General features: G+C 47.2%; 1 protein-coding gene across 1 annotated transcript in view; it reads left to right on the top strand.

Moving 5' to 3' along the window:
* Nucleotides 1-27,656, top strand: part of Cad87A (cadherin 87A) — a 94,970-nt gene that overhangs the window by 40,742 nt on the left and 26,572 nt on the right. Inside the window, exons 9-28 of the mRNA XM_050196375.2 lie at nt 5,323-5,436; nt 5,819-5,897; nt 6,844-6,956; nt 8,629-8,826; nt 11,319-11,474; nt 12,030-12,194; nt 12,283-12,356; nt 13,655-13,922; nt 14,726-14,871; nt 15,778-15,850; nt 15,915-15,987; nt 16,088-16,266; nt 16,454-16,580; nt 17,002-17,150; nt 17,676-17,808; nt 17,961-18,176; nt 18,278-18,435; nt 21,946-22,095; nt 22,263-22,385; nt 22,547-22,733. Of these exons, the coding sequence (XP_050052332.1) occupies nt 5,323-5,436; nt 5,819-5,897; nt 6,844-6,956; nt 8,629-8,826; nt 11,319-11,474; nt 12,030-12,194; nt 12,283-12,356; nt 13,655-13,922; nt 14,726-14,871; nt 15,778-15,850; nt 15,915-15,987; nt 16,088-16,266; nt 16,454-16,580; nt 17,002-17,150; nt 17,676-17,808; nt 17,961-18,176; nt 18,278-18,435; nt 21,946-22,095; nt 22,263-22,385; nt 22,547-22,733 (2,881 nt within the window). The remainder of the gene's footprint in view (nt 1-5,322; nt 5,437-5,818; nt 5,898-6,843; nt 6,957-8,628; nt 8,827-11,318; nt 11,475-12,029; nt 12,195-12,282; nt 12,357-13,654; nt 13,923-14,725; nt 14,872-15,777; nt 15,851-15,914; nt 15,988-16,087; nt 16,267-16,453; nt 16,581-17,001; nt 17,151-17,675; nt 17,809-17,960; nt 18,177-18,277; nt 18,436-21,945; nt 22,096-22,262; nt 22,386-22,546; nt 22,734-27,656) is intronic.

Raw genomic sequence — 27,656 nt, 5'->3', positions numbered from 1 at the left:
AAAACTAAGGACCGTCTCTTGCAAGAGTACTATTGGCCAGGGTGTTTTCGGGACGCAGACCACTTTGTGAAGACATGCGACACCTGTCAGCGGGTGGGCAAGCCAGGGGACAAATCGAGGGCGCCGTTGAAGTTGGTACCTATCATTACGGAGCCTTTTAGACGGCTCGTTATTGATACAGTGGGACCTCTCCCGGTAACAGCCACGGGGTACCGACACATTTTGACTGTGATCTGCCCAGCGACAAAGTTCCCTGAAGCAGTGCCGCTTAAAGAACTCAGCTCAGTTGAGATAGTCAATGCACTACTGTCCATATTTGCGCGAGTTGGTTTTCCTGCAGAAATCCAGTCAGATCAGGGCACAGTGTTTACTAGCGCTTTGACGACAGCCTTTCTCGAAAGGTGCGGGGTAAGGCTATTACACAGCTCAGTGCACCACCCCCAGTCGAATTCCGTTGAGAAGCTCCACTCCGTCATGAAGCGCGTGTTGAGAGCATTGTGTTTTGAACATCAAACTGACTGGGAGCTGTGTCTGCCTGGAGTGATGTTTGCATTAAGAACCGCGCCGCATGCGGCTACGGGGTTTTCGCCAGCTGAGCTGGTGTACGGTCGCTCGCTGCGATCTCCGCTTCGCATGCTTCGAGAGTCATGGGAAGGCAGGGGCGACGACCCAGTCGTGGTAGAGTACGTGCTTAAGCTCCTCGAACGCTTAAGAAGGGCACAGGAGTTGTCAGGTGAAGCAATGGCAGAGGCCCAACAGAGGGCCAAGGTTTATTATGATCGGACAGCCAGGGCCCGTCGTTTTGAGGTGGGCGATGAGGTCATGATATTGCGCACATCGCTAAAGAACAAACTCGACGTGCAGTGGGAGGGCCCAGCACGGATTGTTCAAAAACTGTCGGACGTTAACTACGTGGTGAGTCTGCCAGGAAAGCGGAAAGCACAGCAAGTTTACCACTGTAATCTGCTCAAACCCTATAAGCAACGGGAAGCAGTGGTGTGCATGATGGTAAACGTGCCCGAAGAGCTTCCGGTCGAGCTTCCGGGACTAGGCTCAGTGACGAACAGGAAAGACACCGATCAAGTCATTAGTGACTTAATAAGTAAAGCATCGCTGTCGCCTGAGCAGAAAACAGAACTACACCAGCTCTTACAAGAGTTTCAAGGTCTGTTCTCTGAGAGGCCTGGTAGGACTTCTGTCCTTACTCATGACATAGAACTTACCTCCCCAGAGCCAGTACGATCCAAGGCGTACCGGGTGTCACCCCGCCAGAGCGATATTATGGAGGCTGAGGTAAAGAAAATGCTACAGCTCGGTGTTATTGAAGCGGGTGAGAGTGATTATACCTCCCCTTTGATTTTAGTTGAGGTACCGGGCAAGGAACCTCGTCCTTGCGTCGACTACCGCAGGCTTAATTCCATCACTAAGGATCAAATTTATCCGATCCCTAACATCGAGGAGCGCCTTGAGAGAGTGAGTAGCGCTCAGTTTATTTCCACCCTAGATCTTGTCAGGGGTTATTGGCAGGTTCCACTTACAGAAGAGGCTAGTAGGTATGCGGCGTTCATTTCACCAATGGGGACATTCCGTCCTAAAGTTTTGAGTTTTGGTTTGAAGAACGCGCCATACTGCTTTTCAAGCCTCATGGATAAAGTGTTGCGGGGACAGCAAGAATTCGCTTTACCGTATCTAGACGACGTAGCGATATTCTCCGCATCCTGGCCTGAGCATATGGCGCACTTGCGGGCAGTGCTAACCCGCCTGCGCGATGCGGGCTTGACAGTCAAGGCTCCCAAGTGCCAGTTAGCACAGGCCGAGGTTGTCTACCTCGGACACGTGATTGGTCGGGGTCGTCGCCGCCCCTCTGAAATAAAGGTGGCCGCTGTGCGAGACTTCCCGCAACCGCGCACGAAGACCGATATTCGGTCGTTCTTAGGTGTCGCCGGCTATTATCAGAGGTACATCCCCAGGTACTCTGATATCGCGGCTCCCTTGACGGATGCTCTAAGAAAGACAGAGCCGCAAACAGTCGTCTGGGATGAGACGAAGGAAAGAGCTTTTAGCGCCCTAAAGAGCGCCCTAACAAGCCAGCCTGTGCTACGATCGCCCGACTACACAAAAGGGTTCGTTGTTCAGTGTGATGCTAGTGAGCGAGGCATGGGCGTTGTACTGTGCCAACGGGAAAATGGAGAAGTAGAACACCCCGTCCTGTATGCTAGTCGTAAGCTGACCAGTCGTGAGCAGGCGTATAGCGCCACCGAGAAAGAGTGTGCGTGTATCGTGTGGGCCGTTCAGAAATTGTCATGTTACCTAGCCGGCTCGAGGTTTATCATTGAAACGGATCACTGCCCTCTCCAATGGCTGCAGACCATCTCTCCCAAAAATGGCCGCCTCCTGCGCTGGAGCCTCGCTTTGCAACAATATTCCTTTGAGGTGCGTTACAAAAAGGGGAGTCTCAACGGTAACGCCGATGGCTTAAGTCGAAGCCCCTAACGTGGGAATCAGCCTCAAAATTGCTTGTTACTGATGTTTTTCTTCCTGAGGCAGGATTTTTAACCTATTGCTTTTGTGTAGTGTTTCAAAGTGATGATGTGCTTTTTAGTGCAATTTTTCCGATTTGTGGACGCGTTCTGAGTGCTGCTAAACTACTGTAAGGAACTAGGCAGCAGTATAAAAGGGGAAAGAGCCTGGCAGGGCTTAGTGAGGGTTGTGCCGTGCTTGCTGACTGAGCGGTTGACTTTCGGCGTAGTTCTAACGCTTGCCGGAAACGAGAACAAAAATGTCAACTCTCCCGAAGTCACTTTGCAGTGTCCTGTGTGCACCTGAACGTGAGAACGAGGCCTTCTCTGTGCGCTGCGCTCAAGAAACGCCAAAGGACGCCCGACTACGGTTATGAGCATCATCGAGCGACATCCCTCCGGACAGCGGATGCAGTCCCCTGACCATCGGGATCTCCTTCCCCCGGCGGGGCGGTCTGTTACGTTTCGCCTACAACGCGCGGTAATGCCGGCGCGGATGCAACGGACGCCGGGGCTTCGTTCAAAGCGGCGGACATTTTGGCCCGTGCGACGCCGCCGCAACGCTTCCCCGCCAAGCGTGTCCAGGCGTGTTTCAGTGCCACGTGTCTTCGTGTGTGCGTGTGTGTGTGTGTGCCCTCGCTTGTCAAAGCGCGGCAGCCGGGGAGCGGAGTTCCCCGAATGAGGAGCCTGGAGGTCTCTCGGCTCAACCGTTCGCGCCGTCGTGTGGGCGGGTTGGCGATGCGTCACTGCACTCGGTTCAGCAGGTCTCTCGGCTCGACCGTGCGCGCCGTCGTGGGCTCATGCTCCGCCGTCCCGTGACCTTCATCCCGTGACCTTCCCTTTTGGACCGCGACGCCGAGAGTATAAGAGCAGCTGCCCCCGGACGCCAGGAGAGAGGCTCCGATTTGTACTGTTGAGTTACGTGCTCTCCCGTCTCTCCACTTCGGTCGAACTGACCGGCCGCTCTTTTGCTATGTTAGAATAAACAAGTTGTTCTGTTACCAGTCTTCTCTTGCTTTGCCGGGACCTTCGGATGCTTCCAGTGCCCCAGGCCGCCAGGCCAACGCTACCCTTGGGGCTTGCGACCCATTGGCAATAACGGGCGTCAGCACCGAGACCCCAACAACTCGTGCCAGCGGTACGATTCCAACAGTATGTTAGCAAATGACACTGACAAAGAAGGAACGTTACGAACTGAATTTACTCTTACATGAGAATACGCACACGTGCACTGACGTAGCTATCTCTTTAACTTGATGACAGCCTTAGCGATGCCATCATAGACATATGTTACAGAGCCGATATTTAGTTTGTCAATTGAAAGCTTAAACGATTTATTCTGTGTTTTCGCGAATTCAATTAGCTTCTTGCTGACCTGCCGAGTTGCCTGCGAAAAATTTTCTTGGACTGAGAAAGCTGTCCCCTTAAGCCTCAGTCCACAATACAAAATGAGATCTTTATTTTTGAAGAAAGTTAGCTTGGCGATGACAGGCCTTCGTTTTCTGGCAACAAATCTGCCAAGTCGGTGCACGCGCTCAAATTGTTGACCTATTAATGTAACGCCCAGCTTTTCTAAGCAAAATTTGACTGTGTGCTGTTCGGACGCTGCCGAATCCTCCTTGCGATCATCACTAGGCCGAAAAAAATACATTGATTCGAACGCCGCAATCTGTTTTCCGTATCGTTACATTTGGATGTAATGGCCGTCATTTGTTTTGACACGACGCTGACAGCATCAGTCCTGGTTTTCAAAGTGACCGATGATGCTATAGAATTTTCTAATGTTGCCACTCTAGTGTTTAGTAATTTCATTATAAGCAGCAGTCTGCTTTTCAGCACTGCTTTTTAACTCTGTTAAAATAGCGGCAAGGTCATTTTCAAGCTTCTGTATGGTGTTCAGGGCCTGGGCAAACGCATCGGCTTCGACCTTGTTCATGGGACCCGGATTAGATTCCATGTCACTCGAATGTCGTAAGCAGGAAGTTTTGATGAGCGGACTAGAAAGCGCAGTTTGTTAGAAAGTCTTCAAACAAGAAAGTACTGCCCCAATACTGGAAAAAAAAACATGACACGATCGATATGATATGAAAATTATCCCGAAGATAAATACATGAAACAAATTAAACATCGGTACATCTTGAAAGTGGCCGTGAAAAAGACGGTGATTGACAGTTGCTACACTGAGCACAGTGATGTCGTAGATTATTGAACAATACGAAGTGCTACGAGAACCCTTCATTTGCAATTCCATCTACAAAACTGCGCAGTGATTAGGAGGCGGCAGTCAACGCAGTCACTGTGTGTTGTCCTATTGGCCAATTGCCTGCTCCTATAAACTCACTCAGTATACGTGGCGTGGCGCCTGCGTGGAAAGGAACGTTCCACATGCGTTGCCAAACCATGGTCGTGGGCGGCGCTAGCTAACAATGACAGGGATAACCTCGTATACGCACACAAATACGCAAGAACGAGAACGGGGGGATTGTATCCGCGGTGTAGTCTAATTGGTAAAGCATCACACGCATAGATGTGGGTTCGGCTCCCACCCTGCAGAAGGTTTTCTCTTCGTCAACAGTAGTTTCCCTTTCCTTGATTATTTCTACATTGCAATTAAATATAACAAATAATTTCCCCTACGCTCTTACAGATTTCGTTGTCTCTTTCATTTATATGATTAAATAACAAAATCGACGCCCTCGGATCCCCTTGGTCTTCTTGCTCGGTCTATCACCAAAGGATTTAGTGTTAAACTTAGTCCCGCCATCGAGACAGACCATGATTTTGTTTTGTCTTTTCTTTTCAGGATGGTTCTTTCAATACCACTACAACGGCTATTGTGAAAGTGACAGATGTTCAAAATCGACCACCAGTTTTTCTCGGATCTTTTTCCGCCATCGTCAGTGAAGACGTCCCTGTAGTAAGTAAAAAAAAAAAATTTGCTATACGAGAACAATTTCTGACTACACAGAAATGGAAGCAGAGATTGAACACATGTGTGAATGACGAAATAACCGAGCATCTGAGACAGGTTTGGTGAAGTAAAATCTTAGATTTAAAAATGAACTGGTGTAACGTAATTCTTATGTTTCTTCAGAATAACGAATATGCGGTTATTTGCATGGATTTCGGGAAAAAGGAAGACAGGCAGCGCTCTCAAAGACCGAGAGGGAGAATGGGAGGTGGGAGGGGGGGGGGATGGGTGCAATGAAGCAGGGATTTTTCTCTATGCTAGTGCCGTTTCGCCAGGCTTCTTCACGGAGCACTGACCAGTTTTCGTTCTTTATCTCATTCTTTTCCAGGGAACTTACGTGATGACAGCCAAAGCAATCGACGGGGACCGAGGAGTTCCCAGAAACATTCGCTACTCTCTCGTTTCAAGTAAGCACGACTAATTCATTTCGGTTGTAAACAGCCAAAAAAGCATTGGCACTGCCAAGGCTGTTCTGCGTGCAGTGAATCGTCAGTCAGCGCTAGCTGCTACACGCAAGGTATGTCGAAGCGAAGGGTGCAGCTAACAGCGGCCTGACAATTTGGCAGTGCGTGCTTATATAGATGCAAGCTTTCCTCTCACGAATGGGTCCGGTAGACGGAGCAAACATTTAGCAGCGTACTGCTCCCGCCAAAAAGGCTTCCGCCTCATTGACTTCTGTGCTGTTACATACTCATACGCAGCGCTGACGGGGGCTGTTCGTTATGTCGAACAAACTGCTCGGTCCACTGCACAGACTATAGTCATGTCAATGCCCTCACCTCATGGGTATTTTCCGTCACCCATGGCCAGCTAATACATGCATCTATCAGCTAAGTCGAAGAGCCTGTTGCTGGAAAAGTTCGCTGATGCCGAGGAAGGCGTCGTAGTGCAAGTTAGGCGAGCACAAAGTACAAAACACGGGATTGCGCTAGTGCTCTCCGAGAGGCAATACACCTTCTTGCATTTCCCAGGGACAAGTGGACTTTCAGACACGTGGTTTCAAACTGCATGTCTAGAAAGAGCCGCTACAGGCGCAGCAATTATCGGCCTCGTCTGTCAGCCTTTAAACCGCGTGTAACACCACCACCACCACATCTGTCAACTCTCCTTTTCCCATTTTCTTCTATTCCGTCGTTTTATCTCCTTGCCCACTGCAAGGGAACAAACTGTACCGGTTGACCTTTCTGTCGTTCCTTAGTTCTCTCTACCTCTCTCCATATCCAATATTTCTGATTTATCACACACATTGACACGTTATAAGTTGTTGTTGTTGTTGTTGTTGTTGTTCTTGTTGTTGTTGTTGTTTTCACACCAATACGTTGAGTAGAAATGTATCTGGTTATTTGTTTTCAGACCCGGAAAACTTCTTTGCAATAAACAGAAATACGGGAGTTATAACAACTGCAAACTTGCTGGACAAGGAGAAATTGAGCTCCTCAAACGGCGTGGTCACTGTCAAAGTCAAAGTGAGTGATTCGTTTGCGACATTGAAATAACTGTAATGGCAGAAGTGAAAACCTGCATATACCTATGCAGTTTTCTTTTGTAACATTATTATTGCATCGCTTGTCGCGTTGCAGCATCCAGGGATAAAGAAAATTATGTATCGATTGTCGGTGCCTCATCCACTGGTAATTCTAACTCAGACCTGCGTAGGCATCAACGTTATGTACTGTACACATGCGTGGTAAAGCAGTTGTAAAGAAGTCATTTCATGCGCCAGGCCGTAGGAGCCAACCGTAGGAGCAGACGACCGGGCAGACGCCTTTCGCAACCATGCGCACACGCCGAGCGCAGTTTCTCTCCGTGTCCTGAGTGGTCGTCGCGCGAAAGTGGAAAATCGTTTTTTTCGCGCGGTCGCGGTCTCCGCCTGGTTTCCCACCCGCAATGCTCGCTGCGGCGACCCAATTTGCCCACTTTCGCCATAAGTGTGAACGCGCGCTCTACGACTGCAGCTGCGATGCGTGTGGTAAATACCGCAGGTCAGGGGTCACTGCGGCGGGCAATGAGACGAGCGCGCATCTGGAACGCCTTAGGCAACGCACGACCAAGCAGCTTCAAGGGACGCTAACGCGGAACGCTAAATCACTCCACGCTGGTATTCTTTCAGAATTTCCTATTTATTTCACGGAAAAGGATTGCTTACTATAGTGGAGATAACGAAAGCCAGACTTCCTTTAATTTTTCCGTGCTGGAACCTCAGAGCCGTTAGTTCAATGTGACGTCACTGACTCTCTCTCGCTTGGGCAGTTTTACCGCAGGACGAGTTCTCAAAACATGCTAGGTTGAGGCTTGGATTCTTTTAGAATGCAGTGTACGTAGTCGTTCTTTATTGATAAACCATTAACTAAGCTCAAGTAGACGCTGTCATATCGTTTGATGTTATGGCGAGTTGGTGCTGAAACCTCAGAACAGCGTCATCACATTTTTTTTTTTTTTTGCATTCTTCCTGGCATTCTCTCTCACGGTAAGAGCGGCCGTTTTGCTATCGCACAAGCGCAATTTACTAATACAGGTAATCTTAACAATCATGTTTAATGTCTTTATAATCTATACTCGATGACAGCCTAAGAATGCCGTACAAAGTCAGCCCGCACAACCGCAATGTAGCTGCTTTCTGTGCCTCAGCACTCCGAAACAGAAGGGCGCCGATGCTGAAAGATGGCCTCCGGCGTGGCGTCATGGTACCTGTTACGTCAGCGAACGTAACAGGCTAGCGCATCTATACAAACTCTCTGATTGCATAACGGTGTATTTGTCGTTACATTATTAGGCTGTCCTTATAGGAGGCTGTGCTTATACAAAAATACAGGTTTGTTATTTTTGGTTAGACATTGGTGAATAAATGACTTAGACCCGCTACGGCTCGGCTCGCATTTATGTAGACATTCCCTTTTCTAGTTCGAAGATTTAACTCGTATTACCACAGACATGACGCGCTTGCTGCATTCTACCGTAGCACAACAATATGTGTGCTGTGCATTACACAATTCGCATATTGCTAAACATTATTCGAAAAAGAAAATTCGAAAGAGAATGTGCCAGAAGTTTGAAAGTTAGAACCTTGGCATGATCCACGTACAACGTTACCTGGCTACACTCCAGTGAATGCGTGGCATACCTTCGGACGACGCGCAGGCTTCGGAGCTGGAAGGCGACCGGCCGCTGGACGAACCGGGAGCGTCGACGACCACCGCGTTGGCCATCACGGTGAAGGACGTGAACGACGAGGCGCCCACGTTCAGCCGGCCGAGCTACAGCGTCAGTGTGAACGAGAACATACCTCCCGGGAGCCCACTGCCGAACCTTGACATGTTCGTCCAAGACACCGACACTGTGAGAACACGCTGCTGAGTGGCGGAGGTCTTTCTATGCGCGCCTATGTCCACTGGTATATACAGATGAAGAGCCATTCGTTTAGCTTTAGCAAATCCACAAGCAGGTGTCGCTGGCGATCTGTACTTTATGACAATTTAAATTGCCTATAGGTGGTCTCTTCAGCAAGGCAGGGCGCAAGAGTGCAGAACAATACATTCACTGGTAGGGGAAGCAAAAAAAAAATGCAGACGTTACATCAAATAAGCAAATTCGCCTCAGTTTACCTTACAGCTAGGCGAGGGGGCGGAGTAGATTCTATTAGGCCATTAACTCGCCAAACAAAGTTGCAATATTGTTCGGACGGCAACAGGAACTGCACCGTTTCTGTGTCTCTGGAACACTGCTTTTCAAATTTTCAGTGACAGCTTTGATGGTTTTGAGCGTTGTCCTCATAAACATTTGAACGTTGGCGCATGCACAGCAGCTATCGTTTTTGACAAACGCACAGTCTGTGTGAAAACAAATCCCGCGAGTTGATAAATGTGTAAAGAGATGCTGGCGCCGCGTATTGCCAGCAAAAATTCAGAAGCAGATGCGGATAATTCATGGCTACACGCCTCCTTACGCACTCTTTCATAAGCGAAAAAAAAAAGTAAAATAGGTGTGGCATCCCCCTTCCCCGTTTGCGTTAAAAGTGTCTGTATTACTGCCACAGGATATTTATCGCACCTGCTAGAAAAGCCGAGTGCTCTGAAGTGTCACATAATGTAGAGAGAAAATTCTGATCGTTTTTTCTTTCTTTGAATTTTATGTGCACAAGGAAGTGTTTCTCCGGGCAAAGGGCGTTAATTCAGCGAACGTTTCCTGTCCAAGATATTCAAAGAAAATTATTAACTACTGACTTCTGCATTAAGTTTATCTGTGCGAACACTTGTTACTTCGTGTTCTTGTATTTTTGTTTGCTTCGTATAATAATTCCATCCTGTTCACGTCATTTCGCAGTTATACCTATTTTTTTCTGTTCTTCTTTTAGCTTTAAGTTTAATTTACAGTCTCGTTATTTTGTTAAAGCTATGTGCAAGACTGGTTCCAAAATTCTGTTAAGCTACCTTGCTGCCATAGCTTCATTCAATAGCATTGTGATCCTCTTAATCACCAACGGTGCCCCACCACCAGAGTCGAAACTAATGCAGTGTCCGTATCTCGAATGTGGAACTCAATATAAACTATAGATGAGCGTGGGGTCACGAAGAGGCTACTTAGAACTCATCAATGGCTGCTGTGATTCGACAACAACGAAAACCCTCGCTGTTTGCTGAAGCCACGTAACATCAAAGCTGCTAACAGCTTCGCGTTCGTGCCACTCAAGCAACTCCGACGTCGAGTTGAAAGCGTGGCTTTCCACTCAGTGAGAACAGCTCAGAGTTAAAACATCTCGTGTCTGTTCTGAAATCCTACATGTGAGTTCCAGGATTGGCAACAATATTGTTACTTAATCTGCTCCCTTTTCCCCTTTCCCGCGTTAGGCAAACAGTCATAACATAAACTCATTCAATGAATTCGTAGCGGGAGAAGAAGTATAGCAGAAATACTAGCTTTCATCTCTCATTTAGACAGCAGCTACCGTGATTGTTTCTTGAAACTGCGAAGGGGTACCATTGTACCAAAGCGTCGGTATGACACTGTTGCTGGAAATACTCCCGTAATTCTGTCAGCGTATTTCAAAGTGAAAAAAAAATATTGTTTTAGCGCATAATTGTTTTCTTTACTATAGCATGTAATTTAAAATGACACGGAATAGACGGTATGGACATCTTACTTTTTAGTTTGCACTCTTGAGATGTGGCATTGGTATAGATGCGGGATCATCGTACGTTTTACGCATCTCAACATAATAATGGCCTCCGCGTTTTCTAGCGACCGTATGTCGTTTGCTACCCGCCACTCAAATTGCGTCGGGCGCTTATGACCGATTTCGGAAACAAACGGCTGCCGAAAAAGGCTGAGCAAAGGGTGTGCAACGTTTACTTGCGACTACCTTCATGTGATTGCCCTGATGAAAGTAAATAAGCTACTCAAGGACAGAGAAATCGAAAGTAGCGCCAAACCCGCCCGAAGTGTTCGCTCGGCGCGGAGATGAATGTGCAGCGTTTCCATTCCCATGGTTCCGCTTTCATAGCTGCAAAAAGCTGTCCGCTGGTCAAGTAAAGCATCTATCAAATGCATACTATCGAAGATACAGTGACCGTACATTATTGATATCAGCAGCTCTAAAAGATGATTAAGTATTTTCTGTTGCTTAGGTTTCACTAAAATTTCGTTACACGATTGAATTTTTCAGCATATTAAAGGTGTGCCTTGTCACCTCTACTCCCCTACCTATGTTCACTATACTTGAATAATCGACAATTAGAAATTTCATCTTTCGGTGGGTTTGTAAAACACAGCCAAAGGGCATCTGCTTTTGTTGCTTACGTATTGCATTGCAAACCTTTGTTTCTTTATCATAGGGTTCCAACTCTGTTTTTAATATCAACCTCATGGATTCTTCTGGAATGTTTGCCGTGGAGCCCACCATCGCCACCGGTTCAACGTCTGTAAGCATCCGGATTGTGAAAGGACCCCTGGACTACGAGAATCCAAACCAACGAAAGTTTATCTTGCTTGTAAGCACGGAGATAAGTAAACATCAACAGCTAAAAGCGTCATAGCATCGTTACCACCTCCCTCTTGTCATTCTGGATCGCGCTGTTCGTTGACATCGTTTCGATATATGATACCCTGTTTGGGCGAAGAGTGGTACCCATGCATACGTTAAAAGCACTCCACATGACGTATGACTTTTTTCTCACCGTCTTCTCTTCTTGAATAATGCGAGATTGTCCATATTTTATCATTTCTCGCTGCAGGAATATCTGCTATTGCCGGACAAGTATTTTAATGTCCACTGCCGTTGCCTTCATTCAGAGATTATGAATTATTTGAAATGAAGTGCACCTCAAAGCGCCGCGTACACTGCATGACGGTCTGTTTTTACTGAATTGCAGTATATTGTGAGAACAGCGTAATACAGATGTACGTTCATGTAAAGAAACAGATATAAGCAAGAGCCATTCCTTTTGATTTCATTATCAGATTTCGCATCCTGCCGTGTCGCTCCTGCAATGAACTGCACTCGTTCTTGCATTGTTTTAGTTTAATGCCTGCTCTCTCTTCGACAGGTGGTGGCGGAAGAAGCGTTCACAAATCCAAAGTTGTCCAGCACGGCTACCGTTACGGTGAATGTGCTCGATATCAATGACAATGCTCCCGTGTTTGAAGAAGATAGCTACACGGCTTCGATCATCGAAGACGCGTCACCTGGTAGCGTGGTAACGACCATAGTGGTGCGTAGTTTGGATTACTTAGAGCGCGTGAGCTTTCCTCTTATGAACTGTTGAAACGATGAATGCACAATGCCTTTTTTTTTTCTAGGCTACCGACAGAGACACGAGCCCCCATGGAGAGTCTGGTCTAATGTACTCACTTCTCGGAAACGGTGCAGACAAGTAAGTAACACCAGCTACAATTCCAAAATCTAGAAGAAAAAAAAATCTGCAAACTTCAGCGGTTCCTCCGCGGCTTTGAACTCATTTGCTGCGACAGCAGCAGGCTATCACCGCGGACACCGCCATCTTCTTAAGAACACTTCTCGATGCACGCAGCGCGGTCTTCGTCCGCTAGAGTATTGCCTCCGAAAAACATGCGCGAACACCGCCACACATATAGAGGCTATGCAGAGCGCGAAACCCCGCACAAATTACCAAGCACCGAAGCTGCGAGACAGCGCTGTGGTTACCGCTTTCAATTGCACATTGCCAGGGGGCATACGTTCGAATCCCAGTTTGTGGTAGTGGGCAAAATATTATTTTACTGCTCCCTGTGGCCAGGGTGGAGCTGGGGATGAAGAAGCGACCTGACGACGACCACTTGACGATGGCGACAACGGCCGTCGGCGAAACGGAAAGGGAGGACAGACTGACACAGCAAACGCAGTGCCGGGCTTATAACTGCTGTCGCACTAGAAGTAATGACCTAATCACTTGTACACATGAGCGAGTATGGTCCTGCTACTGCAATATCGCAGAAGGCTGTTTCTGTATTGATTTGTGACACGTTTTAACTGTCGTTCCCTTTTTCCATCGCTTGTCATCATAAACGCACACCGTTCACAAATACACAAATAATTAGCCTTTGCCTTATTTGCTATAATTCCTAAGCTCATAACCTGATTTTTTACCTTCGACTGTGTTTTTGTTACCGTAGTACTGCATTTATTTACTCAACCCTCGCTTTCACATCAATTAACAAATGGAGATTGCGTGTACTCTTCGTAGAATGTGCATATAAGTGAATATTTCGCGCTGAAATCGAAAATGCTGTTTAAACACTTAAACATTCGATCCTTTGTTGTCCTGTCACCAATTTTCAGCACGATTTGAAAAACATGTGGCAAATTCTGCTCAAATCTGCATGTACGCATACCTTTATATCTCAACGTTTACAAATGCACAAATTTTATGAATACTACTACAAAATGTCCACGGTAAGTATTTTCCCATAATTTTTTTACTGTTTAAAATGTCTGCTGCAACGTAAGGAACAAATAAATCTATAAACATGTACCGATTTTTAAGGATAGGCATGACAGGGAAATTTTTTTTTTCGTGGTTTTAATAAAGGCAGAGAAAGTGCAGCAAAGTAGTATAACGGCTTCATAAAGAAAACATCGCGGCCAGTCGACGATTATCAGGTCCATCGAACCGCGCAGAGCGTGTCTGATCACCGATGCTTCGCCTCGTAACAGATTCCACGTGGACCCCAGCTCGGGCGTGGTGACGGTGGCGCCGTGCGAGACACCCGGCCGTGGTAACTGCCTGGACTTCGAGTCGCGGCCCTCGTACTTCCTCTCGTACCAAGCGACGGACGACCGGGGCCGGGGACAGAGCGCCGTGGTGCCACTCACGGTACGGCTCACGGACGCCAACGACAACCCGCCGGCCTTCGAGCAGCACCTGTACACGGCGCTCATCGACGAGGGAGACGTGCGCTTCGACCCACCGCTCAGGGTCCAGGTGCGCTATGCCCCGCTTCTTGCCTCACTTATCCCTAAACCTGCCAATACGTGTCCAAAATAACGAGGGCGTCGCTTGTGCAACACGTCCTTGCGAGCCTGCAGAAACATACTGCATACATTTCAGTATGTCAACTGTCACGGAATCCTTTTTAATGCGAGAGCGTACTTTGCCTACCCCACCCACTTTTTGACGTGGCTGGCTGGGTATCTGTGTAGCCTCGAAACGATGACCACGTAAAAAAGAATTTAAGAAAATTTAGTTCCCTACGAAAAATTGAACCCAAGCCTATAAGCGAGTAACTATCCTCGGCGCCACGCTAAACGTTGACAAGGGGTGTGGAATTGTACGTATTATACTTCAACACGTACAATCCCTTACAACGGATTATGCGTGTGTGTGTGTGTGCGCGTGCGTGCGTGCGTGCGTGCGTGCGTGCGTGCGTGCGTGCGTGCGTGCGTGCGTGCGTGCGTGCGTGCGTGCGAATGTGCGCGTCGTGCGAATGCTCTCGCATATCTTAGACAATTGCCGTAGGTGGGTTCTGTTGGAATTTTTTATAAGTATCTATTGCGTAGCGTGTACAATCATACCATTGCAAGCCTCTATATGCTGATGAAAGCCCATATTATCGCACATCAGTGTGCTTTGTCGGCCTTGTGTGCCCTATTCCAAACTTCGGACTCGGTGAGCAAGAAAACAGAAACGTTCGCTGAAATTCTGCATTTTTTGGCAAAGGTGCAAATAGTTCTACTGGTGAATTTTGCGCAATACCTGCCAAACAATGGCGCCGTTCATCTTTCTAGGCCCGAGACCCTGATGTGACGTCGTTCGTGAAGTACAGCATTGTGTCCGGGAACAGCTACAATCTGTTTACCATCAACCCGCAGACGGGTGACATTGCAGTTACCAGTCGTCAAGGGCTGGATGTTTCTCTCCTCAAGTCTGACGTGTAAGTGAATGTCATTGCACCTATTGTTAAAGCAAAACTTTTGCTACGGGATTTTCTGGACTTTTTTGACAATGTCTTACCGAATAACTTAACGCAGGACATCCCAGGTTTAACGAATCGGCTAATATAGCCCTTTGTTCTACCTCCACAGTTTTCGTATTACCGGTTGTTTTCTGTAGAATTACGCAATGAAACAAAAATCGCACCTCTAATTATTCCTGCTGCAACAAAGATGTGCTTCAAATCGCGCAATTTTTTTGCTAAAGCGAAGTTGTCTTTCCCTTCCTCTGTGGAGTTTGGCGCGTCTGCTCGGTCGGTTTCTCGCAGAGTCAATGGGCCCATCCCGGAGATAGCGTAATTAGAATTGGACTGATCCTGAATACAGTGTAACTGCTGTAATCTATAGTCGCGCGGTCCACGTGGGTCACCTTGTGAGGGCATCCGCGTCTGGCTGTCCTGCCGGGAAGGCACGTATTCGCTATGCTGCAGAACACGGAACAGTTGCATGCGTATTACCACGAATCCAAATTACAGAACGTATGTGCGATGGGAAGGGAACGTGAATAGTTCCTTGTACGTACTTGGAAAAAAAAATAAAAGTGCATGCCTAATCTCTATCTTTGCATAGCATTTCGTTAAAACGTTTCAATGAACGTTTCAAGCTTCGCTTAACGTTGACTCCAACAAGTTCCGGGCGGAGCAATTGCCGACATGCCTTCGCAAGGCTAGATACGTCAGTAGAATGCACCGTCCTCATCCTCCTCCTCCAACTAGTGCACTAGATCTGCCGTAATTTTTCTACATCTACCCTCTCAAGAGCGAGGTAGACACAAAATTATCTTTTCGTAGCGCCTCCATAAATTAAGAACCGGAAATTAAAATGTACGTGCCTCTATTTCCTCGCAGGATTACACTGACCGTACAAGCTTCAGACGGTGGTTCGGGTATTGACACTGCTATAGTAAAGATCACCGTCAGGGTACGTCCGTTTTGTTCTCAACGGAGAAGTCCATTTAACGCGTTATTATCCTGCGCTTTTTCAGGATGCCAACAACAACATTCCCGTCTTTCAGAAAGAGCACTATATTGCTTCAGTTCCGGAGGCTTCTCCGCCAGGTACATAGATACTGGTAGCACTATTGCTCTGCAACGCCCATTACGCGCAGCGCGTCGCGACAGCCTCTGACCATAGATTCTTGCCTCATCTCCTCCACAGGCACCCTGGTGGAACAGGTGTCTGCGACAGACGCCGACACGGGGGCGAACGCCCACGTCACTTACCGCATCCTCAAGGGAGCCTTCGATGACTTCGCCATAGACGCCAACACTGGAGTCGTCTCACTGTCAGCAACAAGTCGCTTAGACTATGACAGGCGAAGCAGCTACGTTATGGAGGTAACGAAAACATATTAACGTTAACTACAAGTCTGCAAACGAAAACATATTAACGATAACTACCAGTCTGGAGCCCAAACAGCTGCCTGATCTTAATATCAGTTGCATCTTCACGATTGAACTGTTTTTATGTTGTTGTTTTTTTTTGTTATTTTTTGCGCTTTATATTATTTTGCTTTGTCACCAGATTATTGGGATCGACGGTGGCGTTCCGGAAAAGACAGGAACGACTACGCTCAGCGTTAACATTCTGAACAGCAACGACAAGATGCCATACTTTCAGCCAACGACGCAAAGGGCGCAAGTGTCTGAAGGTAAGTTATAACGGCTGAACATTGTCGCTTTAATCACAGTCCTAGCACAGACCGCTTTCTTGAAAAGCAACTAACATGAAGCATGTCTTTGTAGATCTTATTCGTCCGCGTACACGGTTGGCGAGCTGCATTTAATGCAGTATACCCGAAAATGCACATCAGGGATGTCAATCACACTGTTTATGACTGCTGTGACGTTCCACATATGTGAACCTGCCCAACTAGACCTTCCCTTTTCCATCTCTCAGTTTTCGCTACCAAGTACGCCCCTACATTACTGAAGGGTACCGAACCGTGTGCTATACTCAGCGCCATTCACAAAATGGATGTCTTTTCCACGTTTCTCGACCACCTTAGGTTGTTACTGTGGCTCTACTAAGATCAATGAGACAGAAAATAAGTTAACCTTTTGCTTATGCAGGGGCGCCAGTTGGTTACAGATTCTACAAACTTGTTGCCAAAGATCCGGATGCCAGTTCCCCGGAATTCTTGAAGTACGGCATTGCGGAACCTGTAACGGCTATTGCAAAAGACGGCAGAAATGTGAATGAGTCGGTTCAAGCGTACAAGGTATATATCTTTTTGGTCTGCTTCGTTTCATACGCGTATTCGACTCCTTTAAGACGTCAGTATTAAAACATGTCCATTTAATTGTCATTTCTTTGCCTTTCTTCCCTTCACATAAGCACTACGCAACATGAATTATTTGGTAAAGAGTCAAAACAGCACAAACAAGAATAAAACCAACATATCAAATGGCATACGCTAAATACTATTCGTGGTTGCTGTGCCTCTATATAAATATGCATGTTTTGTTAACATGTTAAAACCCGGAGCAAATGAAAACAGTGAGTAGTTAGATCACGGTCGTGCTGCAGCTTACTTCTTTATTAATTAGGTCCAGAGCGCCTTTCTGTCTTAATGAAGATGATAATAATGATGATGATGATGCTAATAATGATGATAATAGTACTAATAATAATAATAAAGACAATAGTGAGCAGAGCTAGCCAAAGCATGCGTCTTCAGAATAACGGTAAGAGAAATCTTTTTTGGTTTATGTCATTGAGTTCTACTTGTTCTTGTACTAACTAGGCTTTTTTCGATGTGGATGAGGACACTGGAGAAGTGAAAGTGGCGTCTCAGATCAACCGCGAAGCTGCGGCCGTCGTTATGCTAACAACCGTGGTGACCGACGTCAGCGCAGTGCCACGTCAGACTGGCTTAGGTAAGAACCAAGTTCCATTCAGCAGTTCCTAACAGGCCGCTAAATAGAGTGCACGAACTGAAGTAAACATTAACACGAGAGACCTCGCAATGTAGTGTTCACATTTCACTCTATTCCTCTCTATTCTATTCACTCTATTTTGCTCCCCTCAGGGACCCTTGTGATAACCATAGTGGACCTCAATGATTTTCCACCGACGTTCCCGCCGCCTTGGAGCCCCGACCATCCGGAGCTCCACATAAGCGTCATGGAGGAGCAGCCCATAGGAAGTGTCGTCGCATCTTTCGTTGCCACTGACCCAGACTCGAACATTGCCAGTTACGCGATAGAACCTGAAAATCCCTTCTTCGCCATTGACAAGCTTTCCGGTAAGGCGTATGCTCTTCGAAACATAAAAGGCACGCCACTTGCTCTAACAGAACTGTTTTTATAGCCAGTCTTCTGCTACTTTATTTCCTTTTTTGTTCAGGTGTGGTCACAATACACAAGAGAGTCGATTACGAACAAGTGCAAGAATTGAAGTTTTCCGTTGTGGTGCGAGACACCGGCATTCCTCAGCTATCAGCGGTCGCGTTGGTTACGGCAACTGTTACAAACATAAACGACAACGACCCCACGTTTTCTCAGGTACGCTTGCACTCATATTTGTTAGTTTATTGTTTCTTTATTTATTTGCTAATATCGTCTTATAATTCTGGCCCTAAATTATGTTTTATGTTCTCCACCATGAGCGAGAGCCAACACATTAGAAAAATAACAAGAGAAAATGACAATCTCGTCCTAAACACGCGCTCTAAAAGTACACGCTGCTGTGGATGTGACGACGCTCCTTGCGGAAGCGTGCTTTCAGCTTCCTCAAGCTTCCGTTGGCTAAAGCACAAGGCCATTAGTCCCAAGATTCTGCAGCTTACATTCATTGTAAGAAACTCTGTTACAAAGTGTACCTTTTGCGTCATTTCCCCTTGAAGTTAGTTCACAGAGCCGCTGTTTTGTCAACAGGTTCTCAACACGCAGACCGCAGGAACCTTAATAGCGCAAATAAAGCCTTCTGCGCGGAGTTTCTTTGGGAGCACTGGCCCAGCTTTCAGTCAGATAGTGGACGATTGTCCAATTGGTCCAGCACTCTGCACATCACTTGCCTCTCGGTACTACAGTACGGGCAAACACAGATAATGTGTGTGAGCGTCTCATCACAGCTGCATGTGTCGCACGTGGAGCTGTCGGCGATTCCAATAAGGAGAGCATAAGAGTTTGCAAATGCGACGCCTAGCCACAAACGATACAACATGGTCTGTTCACGTTGTGGCAACCCAGGTGGTAGATGTATCTGTATATACAGAAATAACGAACGTAAACGACACATGGTGAAAACGTTCCGCGTCCCACAGGGGCAACGTACATTCCCGGGGCGTCAATCACCGCCCAGCCACGGCGTCTGTTCGAGAAAGCGGAATCAAAACGCATAACCACTTTCATGTACAGACCGGGCGGCTTCATCGGCGTGGTCATTCCCGCTGATATTGCAGTGTCCCAGAAGCCATTAAAAGATTATGTGATGCCTCTTGTCATGGCTGCGATGACAGGTCTGCCGAATTTCTGAGGCCAGTTGTTCATTGAGCCCGTGGCGTATTGGGTTTTGTGTGCACTGAAGGGCTGCCTTGGAATCACAGAAAACTCTACATTGTTGCGGCCGCTCCTGATTAATGAAATCAAGTATAGCCCTGAGTGTAGCATGCTCTTCACACGTCGATGCGGTCACACATGATGTTTTCAATTAGATTTCTTCAGATTTTGCCTGGATGGTGACTGCAGCAGCAGAGCTGTTGAGTTTTACGGAATCGTTTAAGTAGACAGGTTGCCGGATTTTGTGCACGTTGTATACAAGGTAGTTTGCTCTAAAGCCTGCAACGGCGCTCCAGCTTTCCCTTTGATACCCGGAATTGTCAATTGTACTTGCGGCTGGTGCAGACACCACAATGGTGCTGGCAGTCATGTAGCAGGCGTGAATTGTGTTGGCAAATAAGACTGGGGCCGTATGTATGGATGGATGGAAGGGAAAACTTTATTGAGAGTCCTGCTGGGGCCGTATAGCGTAAAACTATTCCATTCTGACTTTATTCCAATCTCCTGGCGTCAAGGTTATGCAACCGCCGATGCAGACATCGAGCGGTGACCCGAAGCTTTGTTTGAACAGCCCAATCAAACGCACCCCGCGTTTATAGGAGGTCACTTTTGTTTGCGTTGAAAGCAAATAGCATTGCCTACCTAGACAGGTTTTTCTTATCTGTTAGGCTGATCATTATATAATAAATGAGGAGAACGCATAAGTGGAGAGGGTTTCGGAGATCCCAAGCTAGAGCAGTGGAAGTATATAAACGGATGACGAGGGCGATGCAAGCGTCTCCGATTGGTCCGCTTCCACTTGATTAGTTTGCGCGGCTCGTTGAAAATCGCGGCTGCGTGCAAACCCACCCTCCCCTCCAGGAAGGTTAAAAATACCGCTAAAACACATCTTCAGCGAAGAAGAGTCGACAGAGCGATGCCGCATGCGTGCCGAAATGGCTCGACAACGTTATACTGTCACCCAAATGTTTTTGTTACACGCAGAGAAATTCATTCTCCCCAGCAGCTGCGAATGGCCAGTGTCAGAACGATCGGTGGGCCGCCATCTTTTATTCCTTTAAAATCTGAGCAGTCTCCGGCTAGCGCGAAAAAATTTCAGTTTTGTTCGGCATAATAATGCATTTTTACTGCCCGCACATCCCTTTAATATGGTGAGTTCTGGCGGTTTTGTAACGTCGCGTGACAGACAGGCGAAGAGAGTGCAACCAGGAAAATTTTGAACAATAGCATAGGGCTCATGGCGAAAAGGGCATAGAATCGCAAAGAACTTTTTTTCTTTTATTCAGCCTAATCTCACATAATCATTGTATACACGTCATATCAGGTGGGCAGTTTTCGCTGTTTTCGTTACGTCGCGTGACAGACTGGCGAAGTATAGGGTGGCCCGAAATATTTTTGACCAATCGTGGGGGGCTAGTGGCAGAAATGGAATAGAAACAGGTTAGAATAGCCGTACGTTATAGCACCCTTCATGTCTTGCAATAGTTTTGGAAAATGTTGAATGTGGCCTCTTGGCAAGCTAGCAAGATGGTGTGAGGGAATCCGAGTCAGGTGTCGGATGTCTGCCCTCAGGACATGTGTAGCGATGTAGACTGTAATAGGATAATATCTGGCAATGGCGACTGTCGCGATCGATGGTGTATTTTGGGGGGAGACCAAGGCACGGAGGTTTCCGTGTGCTATGGGCTTTCACACTCTGAAGTCTGCGAGTATTTGACGTGCAAGAATTTCCTAGTACAGGTAAGCTGTACTGCGGGAAGTACAAAAATGGTGCGCTACATAATTGCAACATTCATATACTCGAGCGTCCGAGGACTTCCTGTCGAGAAAGACGAGAAGGTCCACAATAGCGGTCAGACGCTTTGTCATGTACGACACCTGAGGGCTCCAAGACAAGTCCTTATCGACGATGACGCCAAGAAATCCGTGCGTTCGTCTGTTTGGTACAATTTGGCCAAAGACCCGCAAAATGTACGGATCCATTGCTTTGCGAGTAAATGCAACGAGTGCGCATTTCTCAGTTGAAAGCTACAGGCCGTGCCTTCTTAGACATGTGGACATTGCCGTTAAAGCCTTCTGAAGTCGTGCGCGAGCTTGCACGCGTGTCACTCCTGAGCCCATATGCAGATGTCGTCTGCATATGTTTCCGAAACGTGCGAGATGGCAATGGACTGTAAAGAAAGACGCGCATAAGGGAAAACTGCAGATGAACTGTATCCCAGGTGGCACCATCGGAAGTCTCTCTCTCTCTTCTCTCTCAAAACACGCGCGCGCGCGTATACACACAGGCGTACACACTGTGCTTCCGTGCGTAGTGTTATGCAGACGGCATGCCAGCGATTGCATCCACAGGACAGAACAATTGTCGATATGGTGCCGACAGGTCACATTAAGCCGGCGGATTGGGGCTACAGGGATGGGCGCTCACAGTATGAAGCGTTACGTGAAACCACCGTATGAAACCATACGGTTCAATTCGTGTTCATACCCATTGCACCGATTTCTCCCTTACAGAAAGCCTACAAGGCTTCAGTCCAGGAAAACGCTCCTCAAGGTACATTTGTGACAAGAGTTGAAGCGAAGGACATCGACGCTGGAGAATTCGGAATCATTTCCTACTCTCTGCTTGGTGAAAAAAGCGGGGACTTCCACGTCAATAAGCAGGTGTGTTCGAAAGGAAATGCAGACCAAAACATTCGCGGAAAAAAAACGGAACTTTAGGATGAGACAACTTCCTAATTTCCCATCTAAAATAGCCAGTGAAACGCTTGAAGACGCTTTTTGTTGTTATCCCCAACGACCTTATTTGAAAAACAATCTTATTATTTCAGGGAGATATACGTGTGGCGGGGATGGCCAACTTAGATAGAGAAATCACTTCCGCGATCACCCTGCAAGTAGTAGCCACTGACATGGGACACGACATAACAACAAGGAGATCTGTCTCCGTGCCGGTAAGCACATTCGGCTTTTTACTGCTGTAAAACAAAGAAAAAAGGTGGGCCTTTCAACTATAATGAAACTCAATTCGCCCCAGTGACTGTGAAGTTTGTAAATCTCGTTTTATTTTTCTACTGGGAAAAAAATTTAAACGCACTTTCTCACAACCTCGTAGGTGTACATCACTCTCCTCGACGACAATGACAGTCCTCCTGTTTTCACAAAGAAGACCTACGAAGCTTCGTTCGTCGCTAACAGCCCGCTGGAGTCTGCACAAAGCATTGTCCAAGTGTCAGCAACGGATGCGGATGAAGGAATCAACGCCGAAATTCGATATTCTATCGTTGCTGGGAACGAAAACGGTAAGGGGTAAAGGGATAAGCCAAGCGGCTGAGTTTCTAACAACAACCAAACGAAGTTATACAACTTACTAGCTGGTGCTGTGTGGAGCTAGAAGGAGATTAGCGCACTATTTTCACCAGCGTAACTCCAGCTACTCGGAATAGCAATTCCTGCTAATCAGGAAAGCGAAACAATAAAGTCTACTAAAGAAATAGTGATGGCATCGACGACTATACAGGAATCAGAGTGAACATGACAGCACTTTTAATCTAGCAGCAGGATGCCCTAGTAAACAAACAAATTCCGTTTTATCATTCTCTATGCGATCATTCTGTGTGAGCACCGAGGGCGACCACACTCCTATGCATTACACCTACTGTGGCGTCCCCCAGGGCGGCGTACTGAGCCCTACGTTGACAAAGAAAGACGTACACCGACCAAGTAAAACTTATTTAAAGGACAAGACATTTCGGCTTCCATACGGAAGCCTAGTTCCGAATGGGGCGAAAACGGTTGAAGTGCATACTTAAATAGGTTTGAGCATGTGGTGCAAGCACCGTGCGTAAGACGGGGGGGGTCCTTCGTTTTGATTGAGCGTGTGTTCTGTAGATTGTATCTCTAGAGACTCCAGGTACGGACGTAACTTTCAGATTCTTTCCTGGCCGATTAGACTAGATTTCATCCACTCAGTATTGTGCGTAGTCGTTGCTGCGTGCTCTGCCAAAGCATTTGAAGCCACTCTTCTCTTATCCACATAGTTTTGATGTTGGCGCAGCCGCTGTTTAATGTTACCTGTTTCCCCTATGTAGAAGCAATCGCAATCCGCACAGGAGATCTTGTAAACAACGCCAGGAAAGGCTTCCTTCGGTAGCTTGTCCTTCCCACTAACGAGTGCGTGCCTCAGTTTGCGCACAGGAACATGAGCCACCTCAACGTCACGCAGCACGCGTGATAAGGTCTCGCTTATCCCGGACACGTTAGGAATGGAAGCGCGTTTCTTCGGACGGGCGCTGACAGCTTGGAAAGGGTTGAACAAACGGTGCTCCACAGCATTCATGAACGCAGGGGGTGTTATGATTGGGGGCTCAATCCCATCGTTCGTAACCCGTTGTCAAGATTGGAGTCCGGCATGAATTAGAAGGTAGCTGGCCCATGCCGTCATCCAACTTATCCACGCTGAGGACGTTGATGGAGGGAAGGACTGCTTCTCATCGAGAACGAGGAATATGGGTTTATTTACAGTATTTACATGCAGTTCATCAGTCTAGCATGACTGCGAGAGAAAGTACGTCAGTCTAACACGATGCTTGAGAGAGTACATCAGTCTAACATGACTGCTTGAGAGAGTGTGCCGAGCAGCCGCACAACAGGGTTTATAAACACTCGGTCCTCCCCTTGATTCCAAGGGGACGGAAACGTTCGTCCAGTCATTGCAAACACGCCGCCTCTCCCCGGGACGGCTTACACACACACACGCACACACACACACACACACACACACACACACAGGTTCACGGTCCGAAACCGACATCACATGAATTTCGTAGAACTCGGAGCGGACCCTCGCAGCGCGCCCGGGCAGCCGTTGTCCTGCGTCTTGGTCGGCGCGCGGGAAGGGGGCCCCGACGACGTTCCCGCGGCAACTCCCCCGCTCGCGGCAGATCAGGTCCGCGTTGGTGGGTTCGCTAACAATAGTTGGTCCGCCGAACGCATTCAGTCACAATGGCGATTTATTGACGCCGTGGCTAGAGGTTTGCGGCGGCACTCTAGGAAACGGTGACGCCCGTTGTCGCAACTGGCTGGCAACACTTGCACCTCAGCTGGGCCGTTCTTAACAGGGGGTAACCGCTCGTCGAAAGATCTTGTTGTCTGCACGTCGGAATTTAAGGATTCGTGCAATTGCGGCTCACACGGCCCAAAAGGGAGGCACCTACTGACCTCTTGTGAGCGTCAGGGTACACAGACAAAAAATTCAGATACCAGCCAGTGTGTGTACTCTTTCTGAAAACGTTGAAAGAAAGCGCACCGTTGCTTATTTTCACTAATACGTCCAAAAAAGGCACTTTCTGGTCTGTCTCCATCTCGACTGTGAACTGAATGGAATCTGTTTGATTGTTTAGATGCGTGGTGAAAGCTTCCAAAGCACCTCTTGATTACGCAAAAACAATGGTCAACGTAGCGTAGAAATATTCTTGGTGATGGGCTGAAAGAAGCGAGCGCGCGACTTTCCAGCCATTCCATTGTCAGATTCGCAGTGGTCACCGAGACAGAGGCATCCATTGGTGTGCCGTGCACTTGCTTGTAGATGGCCTTATCGAAACAGAAGTAGATGTTGCCCACGCAAAAACTGAGGAAACTCTTCAGGTCGGGGACATCAAACGGCTACCGCTCCGGTAGAGCCGGATCGGCGTCTAGAGCAGCAGAACACACTTCCACGGCCATGTCAGTGGGAATGGATGTAAACATAGACACAAAGTCAAACGAAACCATCACCTCGTCGTCGTCGAGGACGAGATCCAGAACTTTTTCAACGAAATCGGTGGAATTGCACATATGTGTTACGCCTTGTCCGACGAGAGGGGACAAAATTCTCTGCAGAAAGCCAGATAGCTTGTACAAGTAGCAACGGGTAAAGTCCAGTATAGGTCGCAAAGGGACATCCAGTTTGGGAATCTTCGATAAACCATAAAGCGCAGGGGCGCACCATTATGGCAAAGAAGCGAGTAGTAGAGGGACTCGTGCTCGGGAACAACAAAGTGGAACACCTCCGCTAGAAGTTTCTGCAGTTCTTTCTCTACCTTCAAGGTAGGGTCCCTGGTGAACCCTACGTAGGTGTCCTGGTCGCCAAACAAATCCAGCATTTTTCTTTTGTACACGGCCATATCCAGGAAAACTGTGGCATTCCCCTTGTCAGCAGGGAGAATGACGATCTGTTGTCACGAAGCAGCTTGACAGCACTGCGTTCCTCAGCAGAAAGGAGTGAAGCAAATTTCGGCTGATGCAATCGAGAGAGGAGCGGGTGCGGGCCTCATCCCGGTGGGACTGATGAATTTGGCTGACGTCGTGCTCTACAGCGCAAACCACCTTTCTCACGTCCATGGCAGGACCAACATTGAAGTTCAGGCGTAGCTCAAGAACAGAAGCCTCAGCAGGATCAAGTCTGTGCGAGGAGAGATTATGTACCGCCGCAGTTGCGCCGTGTTGACGATGGGGTTTAGGTGTGTCCGAGAGTCTGTGAAGTTCGACTTCGTGCTTAAACTCGGCATGGCGTATCCGTATCTTGGCCTGGTGATTGGCGTGTAGCTAGATGCCAGCAAAGTGGTCCAGAGAGCGGAACTCAAGGTGACGCCGGGCAAAGAACGTCACGTTTTCAAGGCTGAACTCTGAATATTATTGGAGAAATTATTCATAATATTACGGCCCTTTCCTATAATTACTTTTTTTTTGCGAAGCTCCTGGATGGTGCAACAAACCATATACTATGTGTCCTAACATCAGCCACGCCTCTCTTGACACCTATCTTGTCTATTCTTAATGCATAAATAACGTGCCATTTGTTCAGTATTTTCGGTTATTTGGTTTCTCAATTTAACGGTTGATTTTAATCACAGAAGTTGCTTGTGAAATCTTAGTTGATTGCACAAGCCTCAGGGCGTCATATCAAGCTCTGCACTAGGCTGTCGACTGAAGAAGAAGCGTGGTCTGTCAAAAGCGAGGCTGTTTTTGCGACGAATGAGGTGACGAGGGCCCGCTCCAGACGCCCACTTTCAAGTGTCTACAAAATTTTATTAGGAGAACTGTTGAAGTTTGCGAACTGCAAATTAGACGTTATATTAGTAATGTTAAGGGCGATGCGTGGGCAAAGTTAGAAGCAGACTTTTACACGTTACGGAAAAAAATATAACCGATCACAATTACAATTACTTCCTTCAAAAACGTCATTGATTACGGTGACCAATTACTCCCCCCCCCCCCCGACGGAGGTAATTGAGCAATTACTAAAACATAATCGATTACTTTTACGTTGCTTTCCTCCCAACCTTTATTCATACTACACGAATACAGTAAATAGAACGAGCTGACCTGGCTCTTTTAGTGCACCCTCTGCAGCTATTCACACGTCGTTTCTCTTCACCAGCAATTGCAAATTACAGTGAACGCTACTGAATAAAGAAAGTAATCGATCACTTACAAAACTACCAAAGATGTAATTGATTACGAATAATTATAGAAATGTAATTTGTTATGTACAAATCTTGTTAGAAGAGGATGGGCTAATTAGGCGTCTTGTGGAAAAACACCAAAATCCTGCTGATTTCACTTTGGGGCATTCCGGCGGATTCAACAGTGTCGCTTTAGAATTATATGGCGTATCACGATGGAATTTGGTTTTCATTAAGTGTATTTTAGGAAAGCACATGCTGAAGAATTTTCAGAAATGTAGGTAATTTGGGGGCGCCTTAGGAAGTTATCAAATTCGATTCTAAAACGTTCGCGAAACATGTTGAAAAATTGTCGTAATTGTAGGTTTATTGGGGGTGCCGTAGATAACTTTTTTAATGATCTTGGATCCTCTCAATTTCTACTTCAAGCAGTGAATTAATTTTTTGCATTCACCAAACAGCTCACCATTTCTGCTTTAAACTTCGTACATGTAACTACACAAGAGGCCCTGCTGTGGTTTCTTTCTTATCTTCCCAAGTTCTAAGGCACGTTTAAAAATGTTAATTTTAAAGCGCTAATTATGAGCACTTATGCGTTCAACGCTACCGGCGCTATACAGCTTTGGCTTGGTGACGCCTAGCTAGCACACATTTGGCTTGGTGACGTCGACGCCAAGCTAGCACACATATGGGCGACGCGGCACTCGCTCACGCGAAGATGGAAGCGTCAACGTCGAAACAAGAAGCTCGTCAAACGCATCGCGCTCCTCAACAAACAGA

The sequence above is a fragment of the Dermacentor andersoni genome, chromosome 1, assembly GCF_023375885.2.
Source record: "Dermacentor andersoni chromosome 1, qqDerAnde1_hic_scaffold, whole genome shotgun sequence".
In the NCBI taxonomy this organism is placed as follows: domain Eukaryota; kingdom Metazoa; phylum Arthropoda; class Arachnida; order Ixodida; family Ixodidae; genus Dermacentor; species Dermacentor andersoni.
This window is presented reverse-complemented; position numbering and strand designations above follow the sequence as displayed.